Source organism: Sylvia atricapilla, chromosome 14 (assembly GCF_009819655.1).
Source record: "Sylvia atricapilla isolate bSylAtr1 chromosome 14, bSylAtr1.pri, whole genome shotgun sequence".
In the NCBI taxonomy this organism is placed as follows: domain Eukaryota; kingdom Metazoa; phylum Chordata; class Aves; order Passeriformes; family Sylviidae; genus Sylvia; species Sylvia atricapilla.
Window position 1 is genome coordinate 17,842,171 of NC_089153.1, and position 21,821 is coordinate 17,863,991.

The following is a 21,821-nucleotide window of genomic DNA, read 5'->3' on the forward strand; positions in this document are numbered from 1 at the left end:
AAGGGAATACCCAGTGCTGGGAAGGGTGAGGGCTCATCAGGGTGGCAAAGCCAGTGCCTAGGGAGCACCAAACTGCTCCTGGCACCTGCTGGGCACAGGCCCAGGGCTGTGGTGATGGTGTTTGTGTCTGCTCCTGCTGGGAATGTGCTGTGGCATTGCCAGCACCTTCAGGTCCCCCCTGCTCGCTGCCATCGTGTGAGGGCAGGGGCAAACCCTGGCGTGAGCCTGCTGCAGCACTCAGCAGTGCAGGTGCCCTGCCATCCTCCTGGGCATGGCACCTGTGCCAGGGACACTCCCTGCCCTCCTGTCCCCACCAGCACCCCCAGGGCTGGGGCTGGGGAGGTCAGTGCTCCTTAGCAGCTGTCCCTTCGTTAGCTGGGGGACCCGAGCGTGGCAGGAAGGCAGAGCTGTGACACGGTGACACAGCCCGTGGTACGTCTCTGGGGTGGCAGGAGACCCAAGTACCTTCAAAGGGACCGGGGGATGGAATTGTTGGGATGGGGAAGAGCGGGAATAGGGATGTTATCGACAGGAGCTGTTCCCCCTGGCAGAGCCCTGGCTCAGGCCAAGCCTGGCCCTTTCCCAGCTCCAGACAGGGCTCAGCACCTTCCTGCCATCCCTTGGGCTGGGAGCTGCTGGGGCAGAGCTCTGGGAGCCGAGGGGGATGAGGGAGGGTCACTCTGCTACACTGCCCACTGCTCTAACACGTCCACAAGGCTTGAGGGGCTTAGATAGTCAAACAAACCGACGGAGAAATAGTTTACAGCTATGTACAATGAGAGGAAATCCGGCTGGGAGTATGTACATGAGTGTAGATTGGCACAGTGGCCACCATCCCAGCAGTGCCTTTGCTCACAGGACCATGCAGCCAAGCCGTGGGCTCTGCCAGGGTGGATTTTCAGCACAGGTTCCCCAGGAACAGCCAGGGACAGAGGGTCAAAAAGGCAAAGCAGCTGTGGGTGGAGGCCATTTGGACATGTGTGGTCCCAACAGAGGAGGGCAGCAGGTAAATACCTCTCCTGCTGCCTTTTCTGGCTTGCTTGTGTCTTAAAAGTGATTTCTCTTATTAAATACAATATCTTATACATTCAACCAACAGTTCAGCTAGTTTGGGGTTGGTTTTCCTTTTATATTTTCCCCTCCAATTTGTGCAAGGTAATAAATACAGCTCTGGATCCCCACCTGCTTCCTGGTGCCCACGTAGAGTTAACTCAAGGCTACCCTACATGAACTGGTATCTGGTAACAGACATCACATCCATTTTTCTATGATTCAGCATATACAAGCTAGCAAATGTTATAAATAGAAAAGTTCGTTGGTTTTGTGTGTTTTTTTTTTTTTTTTTCCCAACTCCCCCCTTCGATAAATATCTACAATTCAACTGAGCTAAACCCCCAGGTCATCCAGCTGAGCTGAATCCTGAACCCCAAAGACACCAGAGTCCCATCAGGATGCTCCTGTCACCCCCCACCCCTGTTACAGCCAGGCCAACGGGATTCCTGGAAATGCTACATGATGAGCTCTGCCTATTGCTTATCTAATTAGAGATGACATTTCACTGTCACTGCTGTGCATTTACTGAGGAAATCTCCTCTGATTAAAAACACCGAGAGAGACTAGGTCAGTTTTCTGCATGCAACAAGTACCTACCTAACTCATTAGAGCGTTGCATGTTTGGACCAAGATTCTTGTTTAGCACCTTGTAGTTGCTGAGAGAGAGGGGTTGCAGCATCCTTGGGGAAGGTAGAACCAGCCCTAGGATGAGTGCAGGGACAGAGCCAATCTTTGCCTGCTGAAAACCACGGGCCTGTTCTTTAACTACGCTCTCTTCCTTCCCCTGGCTGTCCCTAGTGTGTGTTAACACTAAAAGAAACACTAAAAGCATTCTTTACATTTAAAAAGACACTTTTGTACAGAAGAGGCAAAAGTCAAACAGCAGCAATAGGGGTGGGGGGAATGTGCTGTACTTCAAGCAAATGCCATTTACCCCCTCCGCGAGACAAAACCAAATCTTAATATTGAATGAGCAAAGAAGAGCTTGTTCCAGGAGGGGAGGTACTGGATTGAGATTCCCTAGAAAAATACTTCTATGTGCATCGTACACTTAGGTTTGTGTGACTTCTTACCAGAGGTTTAGAGAAACAAACCCCGCCCGTCTTCACTTCGTGGCTTGAGCTGCATCCCCTTGGCTCTGGGGCCAGGGTTGGCCACCATCCTCCTGTTCTGTTGGTGGAAAATTCATATTCCATTGAGTGAAACCTGATGCTACAGCTCAGCTTACAGGCAGGAGGACCCGGTGTTGATACAACTGCCTGAACACATCCTGCTGTGATTCCTCCTGGGAGGAGCAGCCCTGCTACCATCTTGCTTTAGAAAGAGGGTCCAAACCAGTGGGGCCGGGTGGGATACACCCAAAGGGCAAAAGACCCTTCAACAAATGAAATGTAGCTTCACTTCTGGTCCAAGAAATCTTTGAGGGACTCGGAAAGCTTTTGAGAAACACGTACTTTGTGTGCAACCAGCCCTTGGAGTGGTGTCTAGGAGGGAAGGAGGGTGGAGGGAGTTCCCCCATCACCTTCAACAGGCTGCTGGGAGCGAGCTGGGGTTTGGAAGGAGACAGGAAACAAGCAGCCCGCCCTGAATCCGAATTCAAAGCAGCTTTTTGCAGCTGGGACTGGGGCCTGGTTGTGAGGCGGTGCCTGCCAAGCGAGCAGTTAATGGTTCCTGTGGTGTGCAGGCCTGGTGAGCAGCCGTCCGTCCAGGCTGGGAGCTTTTCAGCAGCTGTACTTCATGATGTACATGGGTTTGCAGCCTTCATTCTGCGTTATTAACATTCCTCCTTTGGCCCCGTCTATTTAAACTGCGACCAGTTCCAAAAACCCTGAATAACCCAAAGTGCTTCAGTTTGTGGAAACAGTTTGCTTCTGCTTTCTCCGAAGGCAAAGAGGCCGACGCTCTCCTCTAAGAACACAGGTTATTAAAAAGAGCCAACACCACCCCCCAGCTCCGTCCTTCCCAAGCTACTAAAAGGGCTTTTCTGCCCCTTTGCTCTCGGGCAACGCCTTGCAAATGACACTGTTTGTGTTTTTGCACCTGCAGCCGGGCCGGCTCACTTGGTCGTAGCATCTCTGGGACAGCTTGACGCAGCCGGTGGCCGGCAGGTAGCAGAGCAGGCAGGGCAGCACCAGAGACAGGGCGCTCATGAAGGACCAGCGGGCGCAGCAGTTGGAGTGGGAGCAGGAGCAGGGGTGGTCGGCGCACGTGCCCTCGTCATCCTCGTTGGTGCAGTGGTAGAAGACGCCCTTGACCAGGCACATGCAGGTGGAGTAGTTGACCAGGTTCTGCGCCGAGCACAGACACTCCTGGTTGCACACCCAGCACGACGGCAGAGTCCGGGGCAGGGCGCACTCCTTGCACTTGCATTTCCCGCAGGCCTCGCACAGCAGGAAGTGTTTGTCCAGCTCCTGAGACACGGGGCCCTTCAGGTCCAGGGGTTTGCAGTTGATGGCCTTGGGCTGGATGCGGACGGCGCGGGGCGACGACTGCTCGGCCACGGGCACCGGGGCCATGTGGTCCAGGAGCCTTTGGTCCGAGGAGGTGCTGCTGCTGCTGCTGATGGAGCTGGGGCGCCCGCTGAAGGAGATCCAGGGGTGGGTGACGTCCTGCTCGCAGCGCTGCGGGTGCTGGCTGCCCAAGCCCGGTTCGTGGGGGGCTCGGGGCCGTTTCTGGGCGGGCTGGGAGGCGCCGGGGTTGTCGGTGTAGTCGTTCTCCACGTGAGTGGTCTTCATCTGGTCGATGGGCAGGATGGTCAGAGGGTGCTGCAGCCGCCCGTAGGGGATGCGGCTGTCCAGCAAGGGCTGCACCATCACAGAGTTGGGGACCACGGTGATGTTGTGAGGGATCCGGGGCTCCATTGGGGAATCCGTCTGGCTGCTGGGGGGAAATCTGTGCTTAGGTGTCCTGGGGGAAGGGGAGAAAGAAAAGGGATGGGGGGAGAGAGAGAAAGGGCATTGTTATTGCAGTATCCTGCAATCCCAGCCCAAAGGGGATCCTTACTGAGGCTGCTGGTTGTGCTGAAGGTCTTGTGAGGTAAACTTGTGTCCGAGGGAGGCAGAGCACTCAGGTACAAAGCGCCTCACTCCTCCTTTGCCGCTGGGTCCCTCTCCCTGACCTTGGCCATCTATAACCCTTCCAGCCCTGCTGTGGTCACTGCAGGCTCCTGTAGAGCCCACTCATGTTTTCACTGAGGGAAAGCACATCTCGGGGCTACTGCTGTATGTTCACATGTGGTTTTGTCAGCAAACTTCCCAGAATGACTTCTCTAAACTTTGGAGGTTTCCCCCCTTTGACAGTGATCCCTAAAATACCCGATGCAGGACTGTGGCTTGTGGAAGCACTGGCCTGGCACAAAGGTGCTTCTGAGCGTGGGGCTGAGCACCTGTCCTTGCAAACCAAGGATCTGCCTGTGGGAGGATGGCTTGATTTTGGTGAGGAAGTGTCCCCTCTCCATCAGGAGCCGCTGGCTCCAAAGGCTCCTTTATCCCTCCCACGGGAGGTGGAAGTGCTTGCTCAGCACCTGGTCTGGTGGCAAAGCAGGGTGGGAGCCGAGGGTGCAGCTCCCAGGAGAGCACCCACAGGGCTCAGGCTGCATCCATCACCTCACACAGGTAATGAGACACTCGTGCAGCCCACTAAGTGCACTAATATTTAGCTGAAGTGCTGTTTACCAGCCGCTCTGGCTGAGCCGTCGCTGCCGCAGTTTCTAATTTCATTGGAAGAGTGCAATTTATCCTGGAGTCAATCCAAAGATTCAGCAGTGGCGTAGGACAAGAAACCACAGGAAGTAACTAAACTTAAATCAAAGAACGGAAACGACTCAGTTCAAATTTAGAAAGTGCACATTGTTTTCTAGTAGATGTGCCATTTCCTCACGGGGTGACCTTTATTCATAAATAATATAATGCTGGAGATCAGTTGAAAGAAGGGGTGAGTAAAGCTTCGGTAGCAGGAGGGGAAAAGCTGCTGGTATCAAGAAAAAGGAAGTCGTGAACGGCTTAAGGCATAGCCAGTTGTTTATGTTCAACAAACAAATTAACCTTCTCCAGCAGCCCGAAAGATTGGGGCTTGGCAGCGCTGGTTTAACAGCTGGGCTCGATGATCCTAAAGGTCTTTTCCAACCTAAATGATTCTGGGATTCTATGACTTTAACATCACAGCAGTGGGAAAAAGGGAAAAACTGCATCCAAAGAGGGCATGAGAAGTGTGTGTGTAAATGTGGGGGCACTTCTGCAAGAGCTCATCTCCCCTAAAATGAACGTAACACCTCAAACATCAGAGCAAGGACTGATTCCGCATTCTTGGGAGAAGACAGGCAAGTCCAATTTTACTCCCCTGAAAAATGCCACCAGAGTCCACTCTCATGTTTGTGACTCCTTGCTTTGCTGGATCCCTTGGCATTGGGGTTGGAAAGGTGCCAGTTCTCCCGGGATCAGTGGGAGGGCTGAGGCCAGAGGGACAGCGTGGGCAGGATGGCACATGCCCCCTTTGTCCCCTGCACCACACCAGCAGGAAGAAATGCTCTCTTAGCAGCAATGATGATTATTGTCATGCAGCCCTTATGCTGCTTCTCTTCCCCAGTTAAAATTCTCTGCTGGATCATAGCCATTCATTTGGATTTTTTTTTTTTTTATTTCATTATTCATAGCTCATTGACATCCTGACTGGAGGAACAAGAGAGTTTATAAAGCATCTCTTCCCAGTTACTGTATGTAAAAAACAAAGAGAAGCAATGATTCTGACAACTATGGGGCGTGCAGAGGGAAAAGAACTTGATTTTCTTTTGTGCATCAGAATCCAGTGTCATGATATAAAAAGTATTTGCTGCAAGTCAGAGTTTAGCAAAATCATCAGTTCTGTATCGGCTGTGTGTTACATTTGCAGGGAGACTTTGATTCCACAGGGCTTTTTTGGGTTTGTGTTTGTTTTGTTTTTTTTTTAAGGAGAGAGATGCAGCTGTTTTGGTTGCCAAGAGTAAGTGCAGCAGAGCTGATCTTAGATGGAAGGTAGCTGGAGGAAATGGTGGCAGTGCTGCAGGAGCTGTCTGCTCCTCCTCAGCCCTGCCAGCGCTGCCTTCGTGGCCTCTCCAGGGCTCTCTGCTCACTCCCACTTGTTACCAACTGCTCCATTCACCAGATTTCCACTGGATCCATGCAGAACCATCTATTTTAAGGTGCCCTGTGTGCCCTGTGGAGCTGGTGCTGCCTGTCCCCAGGGTGGCACCTCTGCCCCAGGGTGTTCTGCATCCCTGGTGGCACCCTGGAAATGGCACTCAGGCTTTACACGGACTCTGCAGTGGCCCAGTCTGCCATGGTCCAGGGCCAGTGATGCCATCACACAGAAATGGTGTCACCACATTCATCTGGGGAAGGATCAGAGCTCCTCAAACACCCCCGTGCTCAGACGTCCAGGCAGATGTTCAAGATGGCTTATCTGAGATAATGCTAATCAAGATTTCAGTTAATTACCACAGAAAGGAGAGGGACCCTGGACTAAACACGTCAGGAGAGTAAATGATAGAAGTTTTTCATCCTCTTTTTTCCTCTCTAAGTTTCAAATTGTCTTTTTAATAGACAAACTTTCTGCGGGACAAGGGGAGGAGAAGCCTGACATGGTGAACTCAAACACCCTGCATTTATCTGGGCACAGGATCTACTTGGATAAAACCTGTGGAGGGAAAACAGCCAAATAAGACCCAGCTGTCCCAATTCCCAGAGCCCTGCTCTGGACACAGTGTCTCTCTGGCTCAAGATCATCTTTAAACCACCAGAGATGTGCACCCTGACAGGTTTTGGTGCTTGCACACGTGGTCCTTCCCTTGCTGCCCTGCCCTCTCTCTCCTGAGCAGAGGGTTTCCAGAGTTAACTGCTCTCCCCTTTCATGCTGCTCTGAGCAGACAAATGTTGCTGATATTTATGGAATTTTCCAAGGACCATGACTACATTGCTGCTGCTGGCCTTGTCACCAGAAGTTCCAGCGGTGCAGCGAGATCACTGGTGACAGATCCAGGTCAAACACCTCCAGTGCTGAGCTCAGAGCGAGCTGGGTGCTGCTCATCCTGCCAGGATGCTCCTGTCCCCTGGGATCTGCCCAGCTGACAGCCACGGCAGTGTCTCATGGTGTTCCAGTGGTTGTCTGGCTGCTGTGAGCACCTCTCCCTCCGTTGTCTGTGTCCCAGGCACACAGTGCTCCTCCTGTCCTGGCAAAGAGCAATCCAGTCAAGTCCTCAGGATAAGGATTTGTGCTGGGGCAGAGGGAAATCCAAGGCAGAGATGTGCCTGGATCCCTGATGGGGCCTTGTGACTCCCCTGGGTGATCCTGAGGGACATCACCCCTTGGCCTTTTCTGGCTGCTGTGTGCCCAGAGGCAGGGCAGCATTTCCTTCCCCTGCCCTCCAACAGCCACCACTCAGGGGGGGTTTGCTCATGAGGATAACGTTGCCTTCAGCAGCAACACTGGTATCTTATAAACTGAATTTATAAAGCTCATCCCGGCCAGACCCCAAATCAAAATTAATGTTTGGGGTCACCTGGCAGAACTTTAGACCTTGAGAGAGGACAAGAGCTGAGGGGTGTAACTTTAGGGCTCTTTGTTGTCCACTGCACTAATCCTGACTGTAAACTGTATTTCAATTGAGGGGAAAAAACCCATAGAGCACACAAAATTAATTCATTTTTGATCACTGGTATTACAGCATTAACACAGGCACAAAATTCACTGGCTGCAACTGTACAGATAATTTTCTTAAAGTAGACAACAGGAAGAAAAAGTCACGGCTATGTTTTTACAGAGGGAATTTTTCATTCTTTAGAGGCAAACAATGAAGTTCTTTTCAAGGCAGCAAACTCCCATGTAGAGAAAAATTTCTCTTCCCCCATGACTGTAGAGTCACTCACCACATACAATTTTCAAGTCAAAATATCCTTCCTTCCAAGGGAGTAAAATTGGACTCAGAAGTCAAGTTCCTACACGTGTTGCAGTGTTTGTTCCATCTCTCCATCAAGATATGGCCAATTTAAAATGACTGTTGTACTGGGTAATTGCAAGTCCTAAAGTTGTAGGAAACCAACTGTTATTGTAAAGTGTTTTGGCATTATTTCAGACTCAGAAGTTTTGTAGGATTTTGAAATCAGAGGAAATTAAAACAAAAGGCATTTTAGGTTTTAATAGGATTTTGGATTTGCCTACATCATTTTAGAGAAAGCTACATCCTTGTAGGCAATTCCATGAGAAAATCACATAAACCCTCAGGAAAACTCATTTTCATTAATGTCCTCAGAACAAGTTTTGAAATAACAAGGTTCTAATATCTTTATTTTCAGAGTGGAGTTGGACAACAAATCTTCCAGTAACTGGAAACCAAAATGGATCTTGACTTAAAAATCCAGTGAGAGCAGAAATCTATAATGTTCATAACTACCTGAGTCACCCTTCAGTTCCTAATTTTAATGAGCTTTCTCACATGTTTAACAATATTCTAGATGTTTGTGGTAACAAAAGAATAACGAGAAAAGGGGATTTAAGTCTAGAGAAGGGTCTCATGCAGAAGCAATCCTGGACAACCTGGGACTGCCACATCCCCACTGCAGTCAGCAGGAACATGGGAAAAGCTTCCAGGAGCTCCTCCTCTGCAGCAGGCATCGGGTATAAGGTCCCAACCCTTTTTGGACACGAGATGCTGCCATGGCAATGTCTAAAGGGAATCTCAAATGTCACAGAAAACCAAAAAGCCCCGAATGTGGTGCCTGGGGTGTGTCTGCTGAGAGAAACCCCCAGGTGGGCAGGGGAGAGATGCAGCCAGCAACCCCCTCCTGTCCTTTGGCAGCTGTGTGCGCCAGATCAGGGGCCACTTATCTCTCCCTAATTAATTACACCTTAATTACACCTCGTGAGCAGCCTGTCCCTTCTGTTGTGTCTGACAGCACCAGTGGCAGGAAGAGCTGTTTGCCTCAGCAAACCAAGGTTCCTCCTGGGTTTGGTGGCAGTGGATTGTCCTCTCCATGTGCTGTGACATCACTGGTGGCCCCTTTCTGGAGCCTGGACTGTGCCCTGTGACATCAGGGAGCTGCTGAACCTGCCCCTGGTGCTGTGCTGCCCTTTCCCAGGGGCTGGTGGCCACCTCCAGGACCATTATATATAATATTTATTATAGATCTTCTAAATTAAAATGGTTATAATGATGCTGGGGGCACGGAGAGCACTGGTGCACAAAGAGCCACCTTCTTAGGAGAGAATTGTTAAGGTTGGAAAAGACCTTGAGGGTCGTCAAGTCCAACTGGAAACAGAATAAAGCAAATTTGATGCTTCAACACGAGTTTTCAACCACGGGTTTCCAAGAACTTTCCAACTCTTGAAGCATCACAAGCTTTTGTGAAGAAGGGATGGGGAAAGTGCCGTGGATTGATGAAAGGCTGAGCCCTGCCCTGGGCTGGGGGAGGAGCTGAGTGCTCATTTGGGGATCTGCTTTGGGTCAGAGCAGACAAATCTGAATCTAGGCACCTACAGAGGGATCACACCTTCTCTTGATTACTGCTACTAGACTCGGATTAGATTAAACTTCAGCAAGGAATTGTTCCCTGTGAGGGTGGGCAGGGCTGGCACAGGGTGCCCAGAGCAGCTCTGGCTGCCCCTGGAGCCCTGGCAGTGCCCAAGGCTGGACATTGGAGTTTGGAGCCACCTGGGACAGTGGGAGGTGTCCCTGCCATGGCTGGGGTGGGAATGGGATGAGTTTTAAGGTCCCTTCCCATTCCACCCATTCCATGACTCCATGATCAGTGCCAAAGTGGAATTAGTCTCTGGAAGGGCTGTGGCAGTCCCTCACTATCACTGGCACACAGGCAGCAAGAGTTACAGCAAATGCACTGCAGAAACCTGTTTATTTTCTTTGCTCTATGGGACTCAGGGATTTCTGAAAATACAGTGCAGGAGGCAGAAAGCAAGAAAAGCATAGAATATTCAGGATTAATACAGGAAATGACCATAATTGAAAGCAATACACTTGGAAGCAGCATCATGCCAGGGCTGGGCAGATCCATTTCAAGGCCTGTGCAAGGCACCACAGCTCAGAATGGATGGTAACCAGTGCCAGGTCTCATCTGTCAACAGCAGTCTGTCTCCTCTGGTGGCTGGTTAAAAACCTCCTCTGAAAGTGCTGGGCAGAGCTGCACCTGAGCACTGGGCAGGACAGGACAGGATGCTCAGGGACAGGAACAGGGTGCTCAGGGGACAGGACAGAGATGCTCAGGGGACAGGACAGAGGTGTTGGCAGGACAGGATGCTCAGGGACTGGATAGGGTGCTCAGGGGATAGGACAGGAGTGCTGACAGGACAGGATGCTCAGGGGACAGGAACAGGGTGCTCAGGGGACAGGAACAAGGTGCTCAGGGGACAGGACAGAGGTGCTGGCAGGACAGGATGCTCAGGGACTGGATAGGGTGCTCAGGGACAGGAACAGGGATGCTCAGGGGACAGGAACAGGGATGCTCAGGGGACAGGAACAGGGATGCTCAGGGAACAGGAACAGGGTGCTCAGGGGACAGGATTCTTAGGGACAGGAACAGGGATGCTCAGGGGATAGGACAGGAGTGCTGACAGGACAGGATGCTTAGGGACAGGACAGAGATGCTCAGGGGACAGTACTGGGTGCTCAGGGGACAGGACAGAGATGCTCAGGGGACAGCACTGGGTGCCCAGGGACAGGATGCTCAGGGGACAGGACAGGGATGCTCAGGGGACAAGACTCACTCCCACCCAAATGATCAATAAAGGATTTGCTCCCCAGGGCCCAGCAGAGGAGGAGCTGGAGACAAGGGAACAAATTCTGCCCCTGCCTTTGTTTGGGATTGAGGACATCCTCTTGTCCAGGCCTGCCAGCAGTGAGAGGGACACGCTGCTCCTGGTGCAAGCCAAAGGGTTCAATTAAAGCTTTTAATGAGGAAGACTACAATCAGAGGTAGTTAAAGGAGACCTTGCAGCAAGCACATGTTTTTAATGTGGGATTAAGAATAATTCATAAGGTTGGAGTTCATTAAGACTGACTTCAGCTGTCTGGATTTTGAGTCGAGCTGTAAATGCTTCAAAAAAAGGAAAAAAAAAAAAGCTTTCCCCCCCTCAAGTGTATTAATATTAACAAAATATTGACATTCCTTCTTTTTGTTCCCCTCCTTAGCAGCCTTATCTAGCTAAGGCCAGCTAGAATCTTCTCTACAAGTAATAAGGCAGGAAAAAAAAATTAGAAAGCTTATTAGGGAAACCTGCCATTTTTTAAAACGAGACACTAAATTCTTGCCAGAGCGTGGAACTTCAGGAGCTGGGAAATGAGACCTGTAGACTTCCAAGAAGCTGTCTCTGTCCAGCTCAAGTCTGTTCCTATGGTGTGAGTGAATAAAGCACATTTTGGCCCACTAGCATTCAGATCTCTGGGGACTTGGATTTCTCAGTCAAAGCCTCTTACTGGACAAAACCATTTATTTTAAGGACAGAAAACTAAGCTCAGATAAGATCTATTAAGCCAATGGTACTAAATGATAACCTTACGAGAAGGATTGTAGATTTCCTTGAGGAAATACATTGTATTTCAATGAAAAAGGATTTAAAAGAACAACACTCCTGCAACTGTTTGCCTATAAAACCAATTTCTACTACTGGGCCAAACCTGGAAAGTTGTATAGAAATATGACGAATGGTTTTTTTTCTTCACATTTAATTTTTTGAAAACTGTCAGAACTGGTTATTAATTATTGCTGTAGCGTTGTAAGGGAGGTAGATTTTATTTCACCGAAGTCTGAGAACAGAATTTTTTTTTTTTGAGGGGGGTAGGAATTGCTTTTTGAGATGTTGCATTTCCCAGTACGATTTGGGAATTAGTCATGATTCCAGGAAACAGCTTTTGTTTTGCTGTTTCAAGAGGAGAACAAATAATTTCTCCCCTGCACATACCTCATGGAGAATTTCAAAAGGACTGCAGCATTCAGAAATGGTCCTTTTAATTTTATAAGCCCAATATAGAGTCCCTTCCAGCAAGGGAAAACACAGTAGCCCATGGAAAAGGGCACATTTATCAACGAGACATCCCCAGTGGGGTTCCAATAACTGAGAACAACCCCTCCTCCTGCTATCATTCATTTTTATATGGACAAGGGGGAAGCCAGTCATCAGGATCATTGTGATTCCGTGCACAAATTGGAGCTTTATCCTTTAACCCAAAATAAAGGCAGAGAGGGGAAGCTTTAATATTGAGAAAGCTGCGTTTCTCTTCACCTAATTAAACAGCAGTTCCTTGCCATGCTGTCCCCTTGGCATGGCATGGAGGAAAGGCAGCAGCTGGAGAAGTTGGAAAGAATCTAGAACGTGCCTTTTCCACTCTGGATAATGCAGGGATGCTTTTCCTCTTCTCTTTCATTCTCTCCTTCCCCCTTTCAAGAAAAAACTTGGGGCTATAAAAGATTTAAATGAAGAAATGAGAGCCTTGGTAACAGGAGGTAAAAGAGGGAAGCCTTTTCCCCCGTGATATTCCTTTGCACTGCCATTTCCAAGGTCTGCATTCCCAGCCCTGCTTCCCTCTAAGACCTTTGTGCCTTTTCTATGCCCCTTTCTGCTTTTTCCATGCCCCTCCTGATAATGAATTTTCAGAACATGTCGTCTCTAGGCTTGTCTTTCTCCTGTGACGCCAGGACTGGTACCAGAAAATAAAATCCTGGCTTATCTTTGCTACGCAGTTGGTAGAAAGGAGCAGCCAGCACAGGTTGTTTTTTTTTTTTTTTTTTTTTTTTTCCCCTCCATATATAAAATATTTAATGTATTAGATGAAGTTATTCCAGGTACACATTTTTATTACTCATCCAGCCTTTAAAATACAGCATCCATCCAGCTTTAAAACAAGTGTACAGCAAGACAGGGAAGAACAGTGATGGAATAAGGCACTGAGGCCAAAAAAAAATGAAAAAAAGACTCGTATGAAATAAAATGCTGAAGAGCAAAGGTCATGCAGGAAAGGTCTGACACATGAGTGGCTGATTTCTGAAGTGTCCTATTATGGAGACAGCTAAAAACTACTTGACACTCACAAGACAGGGGTTTGGAAAAGAGAGGAAATGCGCAAAATCCATTCCAAACCAAGAGAGATCCAATTCTGACTTGTCAGCCCAGGTGACCATGGATTTATGCTCCTTTTCGGGGAAGGGAGAAGGGATGAAGGAGAAGACATCCCATCAGCAGGAAAAAAAGCCACTTATTCTGCCGTAAAAGCCTGCAAACAAACCCGACCCAAGTGTGCTGAAACCTGCCTGCCATATATGTACAGCAAATGCAGATGTTGATGGGAGAACGCAGAAAAGAGGGATAAATCAGAGACGCAGGGACACAAATGGAAATTCTGCGAGAAACAGGATATTTCTCCAGAATGCCAAGTCTCCTCCAGGCTGGGGAGCACCAGGCAGCTCTCCGCTGTACAGAATTACAGCTAATCACTGTTCGAAAAGTCACAGCCAGAAATACGCTGGCGATCAGCGATCTGTAAGGAGCAGCCGAACACATCTAGAACGAGCGCAGCATTCTCCCTCGGGGGAACAGGCTTTTGGCTATCTTCTTTTTTTTTTTTTTTTTTTTTTTTCCTACTTAAACCGTTTGAACAACCGCTCGCAAAAAGCACCGATGTCGTACTTACTTTCAATAATTGAGCTAAGGGCATGTCTCCACGGGCGGGTTAATCCCCACGGCGAGGCTGTGCCGGGCTGTGCCGGGCTGGGCTGTGCCGGGCTGGGCTGCGGGCAGGGACCTGCGAGCGCGGCGCTGTCAGCGGCACGGCAGCGCACCGCCTGCCTGGGAAAATGGCTATTTTATGAATGGGAGGGCAGCGGCCGCTGCTGCGCACGCGCGGCCGCCCCGGCTCTATGAATGGGTGGGCACCGCGGCGGCACTGCGCATGCTCCGCTGCCTTTTATGAATGGGGGCTGGAGGGGAGCGCGGATGCGGCTCTCGGGGTTGTTTTTTTTTTTTTTTTTTTTTTTTTTTTTTTTTTTTTTTAATGAATGAAGGGCAGCGGCAGTTGCGCATGCACCGCGCCCCCCGCCCGGGGCTGGAGGTAACGGCGGCGGTGGGGGGCACCGCGCTCCCGACTGCCGGGGGCACGGCCGAGCCCCCCGCCCGAGCCCGGGGAGCAGCCGGGAGGGTGTCCCCCGGTCCCCCGGGCCATCCCCCTCCGGTCCCCCGGCATCCCCCGCCAGTCCCCCGGGCATCCCCGGCCACCCTCCCGACATCCCCGGCCGGTCCCCCGGGCCATCCCCGGCCGGTCCCTGGGCCATCCCCGGCCACCCTCCGGACATCCCCGGCCGGTCCCCCCGGGCCATCCCCCGCCAGTACCCGGGCCATCCCCCGCCGGTCCTCCGGGGCATCGCCAGCCGGTCCCCCCGGGCCATCCCCGGCCGGTCCCCCGGGCCATCCCCGGCCGGTCCCCAGGGGCATCCCCGGCCGGTACCCCGGCATCCCCCGTCGGTCCCCTGGGCATCCCCAGCCGGTACCCCGGCATCCCCCGTCGGTACCCGGGCATCCCGAGCCGGCCCAGGGCGGCCGCATCCCGCCGGGAGCCGGAGGGTGGGACAGGGGCACGTTCGGCTGGAGGTTCTGGCTGTGCCCGATTTTGGGGTGTGCGACCATGAGTGACACGGTGGGAAGGGTTCTCCTTTAGCGCTCGGCTCGGTTTATCGGCGCCGAGAGCTGCGGCTCGCTCCTTTCACCGTCACACGCCCGTGTCAGTCCCCTGTGCCTGGCGGCTTGTGGCGGTATCTGGGTGAAAACGCGAGCACCAGCCCCCAGCCCTGCGTGCTGTGTGTGCCACCTGTGGGTTTGTTCCGTGGCTCTCCTCTCCTGAGGAGCAGAGGAGGTGGATGGAGCTCCGCAGGTTCCCGCACCCACCGAGCTCCAGCAGCCGCTGGACGTGAGGCCGCTGATGCGCCGCTCTCAGCTCCGCCGTTCTGCTCCTGTTCCGCTCTTTGGGTGTCCTGGGGAGCCTCTCCCAGCCTGTCACACACCGGCCTTCCCTTAGAGAGCTCTGCCTCTCTCCTGCTCGGTGCCCGGGGCTCCCAGCGCCCGGAGCTCAGCCCGTCCCCGCGCTCCGCTTCCGCCGGCCCGAGGCGGGGAATCTCCGCTCGCAGGTGGCGCCGGGGCCCGGGCGGTCCCCCAGGAGCCTCCAGGACAGGTTTTGCTTTCCTGAAAACTCATTAATGGTGCGTTTTAATGTCTGTGAGGAGCGATCTGCGGAGCGCACAGCGAGGGCCTGCTCGCTTCCTGCCGTATGTATGGCAGGCACGTTTCAAAGCTTGCACAGCAACACTGAGAAAAAACCCCCCCAAACCCCGCTGTTTATTTATTTAGCGCTAATACAAACAGCGCACGTTACCGCAGGTACAAAGCAGAGATTTCTTTCTCTGGGCAGGATTTCTCCCTCCGAGAGCTGTGCGCTGGGGCTGGTGGTTTTCCGAGGTGTGTTTGTCTCCCAGGGCAGAGACGTTTCCGATGGGAGCCGCGTTCTGGGTCACGGGCAAACGCGACTGAACAAGGAAAGGACGGAAGAGGGAGACTCCCTAAAGAACACCTCTTCCACAAGGTTCCATAAAATCTTCCTGGCCTTCAAATCTATCCGATTTGGTGCTTTTGAAAGCTTTATCAGATTTCCATCAGATAATAGAAGGTGATTGGTTCAAGTGTTGCTTTGTTACTGGTTGTGTTCTTTGCAGTGAAATACTGCTGGAAGGACAGGCAGGCAGAGAAATTCCTTGTCTGTGATTTTGGAAATTGGCAAATAAAGACATAATGGTAGAAAATGCTATTTCAGAAAAGCTTGTATAGAAGAAATAAATAAAATTAAAAAAAAAAATCATCGTGCTGTGTTTAGTGCTGGAAACCAGCCCAAAGCTGAGAGCCTCAAATTCCTGAGCACCAAAAAAAAAAAAAAAAAAAAAAAAAAAAATCTGATCCCATCATTTTACAACAGAGGCACAGGATAAATTCTGCCCCTTGATTTGAGTGCTGCCAGTGTTCTGTAACGTCGCAGCAGTGGGAGAGTCAAGCGCCTCTGAATTCAAGGCTTTTATCTCTGAATGCCGAGTTCTGTGTTCCAGGGCCACGGGCACAATACCCGGGGGAAGTCCTTTGTTGCAGCGCACTGAGCATCTCCCTGCGGCTCTGTGCTGTAATCCCACAGCAGCCCCAGGCACAGCCCTGCCCTCCTGAACCCCCCAGCAAGAAAACCCAAAAGAGGAAACAAAAAATTCTTCTCCATGTGCGAAGGAGTGAGGAGGAAATGGAGCCTGGCTGTGGTTCTAGGCAGGGCAAGCTGGGAATATTGCTGGGATGGCTGTGGGTTGATGGAACCTTTGCAAGCAGAGAGTTATGAGATTGTAAATCTTGGAGCTAATTCACCTCTTCCTTAAAACTTACTGAAAACATTATTTGACTAATTCTCCCCGGTGGACAAAGGTGTTTCTTGCTAGATCTTAGCCTGGTTGCTGTGCTCAGGGACGCAAGCTTTGGAATTGTGTGTGGATTTGGAGTTTTGTGTGTGTGGATTTGGAGTTTTGTGTGTGTGGATTTGGAGTTGTGTGTGGGTTCCTCCAAGCTGCTCTTCTCGTTTGTACCAGTGGGTACAAACTCTGGGAAGCTCTGCTCTGGGTCAGGATCCAGAGGCTGAGCTGGGAGTCACTGAGGCAAAGGCCCAGGGTGAGGATGGTGGCTGCTCCTGGCTCCTCTGGAGCCCCTCTGCACCCAGGGGGAGCTGGAGATGCCTGTGCTGGGATGGGCAGGGGAGGGATGGTGTCTCCCCACCTCTGCTGATGCTCTGCTTCCCAAATCTCCTGAAGCTGCTGTAAAAAGCAGGTTGTGCCTGTTGTGAGGAGGGCTCTGGAGCTGCTGCAGTGCCAGGGAGGAGCATTGTGTTGTCACTGTGGGATTCTGGGCTTTAAGGGAAATACCACTTATCCCAGGACATGTAATAAGTTTATACACGTTGGCAGTGCTGCTGATACCGAACTCTGCGCTCCTTCCTCACGCAGGAAATTAATTGCTCACTCATTTCATGCCCATTTAAACCCCGAAACGGCTGTGAGATTTTTGACGGGGATTTCTTCTCTGGGATGAATTGTGGTGCCGCCACACTTGCTTTGCCCCCAGAGTTGTTTAATTTAGCTGCTGTAGATGCTGGGAAGAGCCTGGGAGAGCTGGGTCTGGGTGAGAGCCTGGCAGTCACCGCCTGCCGGGCTCCCCTTGGAGCAGCTCCCCCTAGAACGTGGTTCTCCAGCCCTGCCGCTGCTGTGTGGGCTGGCAGAGCTCCAGGCAGGGCGTGTGTGTCTTGGCCCAAAGCTGGCGGTTTAAGGAAATGCACGGTTCCTAATCTGCCATCAGAAAAAAGCAAATATGCAGGCAATTTAGGAAAGTGAAAGTGCAACCCCCTGGGGAGCGCGTAACTGGGGCTTCGGAGGCGCTCTGAACGTGGAGCCACGTTCTGCCCTCAATCCTGGGCCACTCGGCATTCTGCTGCCTTTGAGCTGCATCAAGAGCAGATGTGGAGACTTTATCTGCTGAGGTTTTTGTGTTCCTGCAAATCCTCCCTGGCTGGTGTTGGAGCAGCGCCGGGCGTGAGGAAGGAGCTCCTGCCCTGCCTCAGATGATCCTGCCAGTGGAATTCTCGGATTTGCTGGCACCGGGGGCAGGTTGTGGTGGGAGAGGTGGTCTGGAACCTTGGCCTCGCCTCTCAGAACCAAAGGATGCCCACATGAGTGGTTTTGCCATCTCTGGGTGATAGAAGAAGAACTTTTTCCTTCTCGTTATTTGCTTGACCGTCGCTGTGCATGTTAAAAGGTTGGGAACTGCAGGTTAAATTTCCCCATGAAAAATGAGAATTTCAGATTTTATCACCTCTTAGGAATAATTGGTAAAACCCTGGAAAACTGAATATTTCTCTTTTAATCCAATCTGCCCTTTGCATGGAAATGCATTGCTGCAAAATCCATGTGGGGCAGCATCCCATATTCCTGATTTGTTTGAGGCTTGTGATGCCTCCAGCCATAGGCAGAGAAGGAAGGATTAGTCTTACTGATAAATACTGGTGGATTGTGCCAAATATTTGTCATACAGAAGTCGGAGGAATTGTTTGGATGTTGCTATAGGAATTCTCCTCCCCCTGTGCATTGCAACCAGCAGTTACCGCGCCGCTGTGTCACGGAGATGAGCTTGGTGTGGAATCACACAAGCGTTGGGAAAACAGTGGGATGGTGGGCTCTCAGGCACAGCCCGACATGGGAACGTGCCCAGATGCCAAAGAGAAAGGCAGGTGGCACAGAAGAGGTGCCAGCCAGCAAGCAGCAGTGCCTGCTGAGCTGTGCAGGAGCTGGGTGCAGCTCTCACAGGGCTGGGCGTGTGAGCTTGGCAGAACCGGGAGGATGGGAGCTGATGGAGCCAGTGGCTCCCAGGGAAACACCAGCTCTCAGGAGCTTCCCTCTGGATCACAGCCTGTGCTGGAAAGAGGAGAGAAGCCTGGTGATGTAAGCCAGAAAGGGGGGATGGCTGGCTGGATGTCACCTCACTGGATTTTGTGTGGGTGGAAGGCAGTGCTGGGCTCATCCAGGCAGGGACAGGCAGGGAAGTGTTCCCAAGCTTTATCTTGCTGCCTTGAAATGCCTCTCCCTGGCAGCCAGGCCCTGACACGGGCACCGCATCCCCTCCTGTTATGAAATCACCTCATAAACTCTGCAAACTGCCCCGGGGGTGACTAAGAGTGGTTATCTGTGCTCCCAGTGAAGCTCTGGCAGAGCGGCACAGATGAAAGGTCTGGGCTTCCTCCTCCCTTATCAGGCACCTGTTGTTGTATCCAGACATTACTCACATCCTTGGAGTCACATCTTGTTTTGCATAATTAGCACCAACTGCTTCCTTTCCTTCCTTCCCTGGCAGTTCTGCTCTGTGGCCTTACCTGGCTGTGGAGCCTCCAGGGTTATTTTGGGGTTTGACCCATTATTTCGGGTTTATGACACAAGCAATGGAAATTTGGGAGCAGGCTCGAGGAAGATGAGAAGATTTTAGTCAGGTAAAAGGGATATTTAGTCTTGAACTGGAGCTGCAGCCACTGTCTGTGATGGGGAATTCTGTACCGATTCCTTATGAGTGCTATAAAAAACCCTGAGGCAAACCTAAACAAAAAATCTGTGCAGCAAATTTGGAATCAGAAAACGGCAAATCACGGAGTCCTGGAATGGTTTGGGTGGGGAGGAACGTTAAAGTCCATCTCATTCCATCCCCTGCCATGGGCAGGGACACCTTCCACTAGCCCAGGCTGCTCCAAGCCCTGTCCAACCTGGCCCTGGACATATAAAGGATTTTCCTATTAAAGGATTATAATAAAATATAAGAATTTCATGAAGGTTTGAGTGTTATACTTGTTCATTTTTTGCAAATATATCTGACTTATCTGGCAACTTTCATTCCACCTGAATGCCCCATCTCAAAGCAAAAGCTCTTGCTTTTTGGAGTTTTGCTGCTTTGAAGATGTTTTCTGACTAATGTTTGCTGTGTGCTGGCTGTGTCATCATCTCCAAAGCTGAACTCGGTATATCAGAGCAATTTGCCATTCACTGGCATTAAAAAAATATTCCACTGAGATAAATGCAAATTCTGGAGCTGGGACCTGGCCAGGGCTGGGATTTTGGAGTGGCTGCCCTGCAGAACTGTGGTGTGCACTCCTCAGGCAGAGAGCAGGTCCAGCCTGGCTCTGATGGATGGGCAGGGTTCTGGGGCTGCTGGGATCCTCCCTGGGATCTCCCGGCTGGCGGAGAGCAGAGCTCCTTATCAGCAGAGACTCAGTCTGAGATCTGGATTTCCCCACCACGGGCTCCAGGGCTGAGACTGAACCTGCTGCCCAAACTTCTTGGAAGGGCTGTGGGTTATTTTCCAGCCTGTAGGACTCAGCCATTCGATATAGATCAGGGAGGGAAATATTTCACCTGGTTTTGATTGACTCGATCATCTCAAGGACCACAAATCGTGGACATGTCCATTTATTTTTTTTCTGAATATTTATTTACAGTTCAGGTCAATAGTCTCCAGAAACACAATTCTGCTTACAAACGAAATTCCTGGGCTGCATTCCCAGGCGTTCCCATGTGACTCGAGCATTTTTAGCAACTAAGTGAACAAATGCAAACATGTTTTCGGGGCAGGGGAAGCGTTGCTCTCCACATTCTCTCCGAGAGCCTGGGACCTCTCCCCAGGTGCCCTGGAGGTGACAAGGCAGAGGTCCCTCCTGAGGAGCATCCCTGTCTGGGGACACAGGGACTTTGGGCATTTCAGTCATTCAGGAATGACCCCTCTGTCCTGTCAGGTGTGGCCAAACCCCTGGGTGGAGGCAGGTGCTGCCCTGGCAGGGCACAGCCCCTCTGCTGCCTGGAACAGCTGGGAGTTGTCTTTCCTATGGATTTCCAGGCTCAGGACAGGTGGAGATCTGGTTTTTAAGTGGCAGGGAAGAACCAGCAGCACCTGCTGGCTCAGGGCTCTCAGCAGCCATCACTCCACCTGTGAGTAAGAAGTGAATTTTCACAGGGAGGAAATGGTGTTCCCTGGCCAACAAAGCAACTTGGGGGAAAAGTCCTGACCTTAGAAGTGGTGCTTTACAGCTCTTTGGGTGTCTGTACTGCCAGAGCAGGTCTGAGCCTGAAAGATCTGAGTATTGGGATTGTTCTCACTCCTCCAGCCCATGGACAGAGCTGGAAATTATTGACAGCAGCCCGAAGAAATGCTGCACCCATGCCTGAAACCCTCGCTAATACCCAGCCACATTTGGGTAAGAAAACCTCTAATTCCTTCCTAAAAAGCCATGTAAATTTTCACTGCATAATGTAATTAATGAATAGCAAAGCAAACACTTCAATATCAACTGGGTTTTGCACATATACTGAAGTGATCAAAAGCAACAGCAAATCCATCTTTATTTTGGCAGGGATAAGGTCTGCATCTTCCACCTGGATCCTGATGAGTAGCAGCCATGCTGTGTTAATGTATCAGCATAAAAGCCCAAATAAATTACTGTTAAATTCTTGTTTTTCCTCCCTCTGTTGATTGAACTTTCCCCAAAACCAAACTACATCAAAACAGTCTCTTCAGTTAAATAATCTGTTGTCGGCTTTCAAACATTTTTTGTGTCCCATTAGTTTTGATTTGCTGGGGAAGATGTTGGGGCTGTTTCTTTAAAAAGAGCAGAAGTCCTGCAATGCCAGTGGCTCAATCCCTGGAGCTGAGGGTGGTTTGGTCACTGAGGCACCACCAGTGTCTTTTTCCTCTTGCATTTCTGGCCTGAAATTTATGAAACTTGGAGCAAAAAGGCACATATTTAATGCCAGTGTAGCTGCTGCAGTAGTTAAAGGTGTTCCTGTGGAGTGATTTTTGTTATTTCTGAGGTTAAGGTTTAAAGTGCAAAGACTTCACTGAGATATCTGTGTGCTGCAGGGGCTGTGCTGGTGGAAAACCACTGGGTTGGGGTTTTTATACTGTAAAATCATCCTGGATTGCAGCTCTCTGCTGGCTCCCCAGGATGGGTGATGATTAATTAACTGCCTGTTTTAACCAGAGCTCCTCTGGGCCCCGTGACATTGATCTGGTTTCTGTGGCTCCCAGCCCCACACCATCATTTTTAAACTTGGTTTGGTTTTTTGGTGGATCTGTAAGACACAGCACAATGGCAAAGGCTGAAATGTGGCATTTCATTCATGATTTACAACTGATGA

The 21,821-nt window shown here is 50.8% G+C and overlaps 1 protein-coding gene across 1 annotated transcript; it reads right to left on the reverse strand.

Annotated features, from left to right (window-relative positions):
* Nucleotides 1-3,019: 3,019 nt before the first annotated feature.
* SPRY4 (sprouty RTK signaling antagonist 4) lies at nt 3,020-3,926 on the reverse strand. The gene has a single exon (XM_066328836.1). The coding sequence runs from the start codon at nt 3,912-3,914 to the stop codon at nt 3,024-3,026; it is 891 nt and encodes a 296-aa protein (XP_066184933.1). The 5' UTR covers nt 3,915-3,926; the 3' UTR covers nt 3,020-3,023.
* Between the last annotated feature and the right edge of the window lie 17,895 nt (nt 3,927-21,821).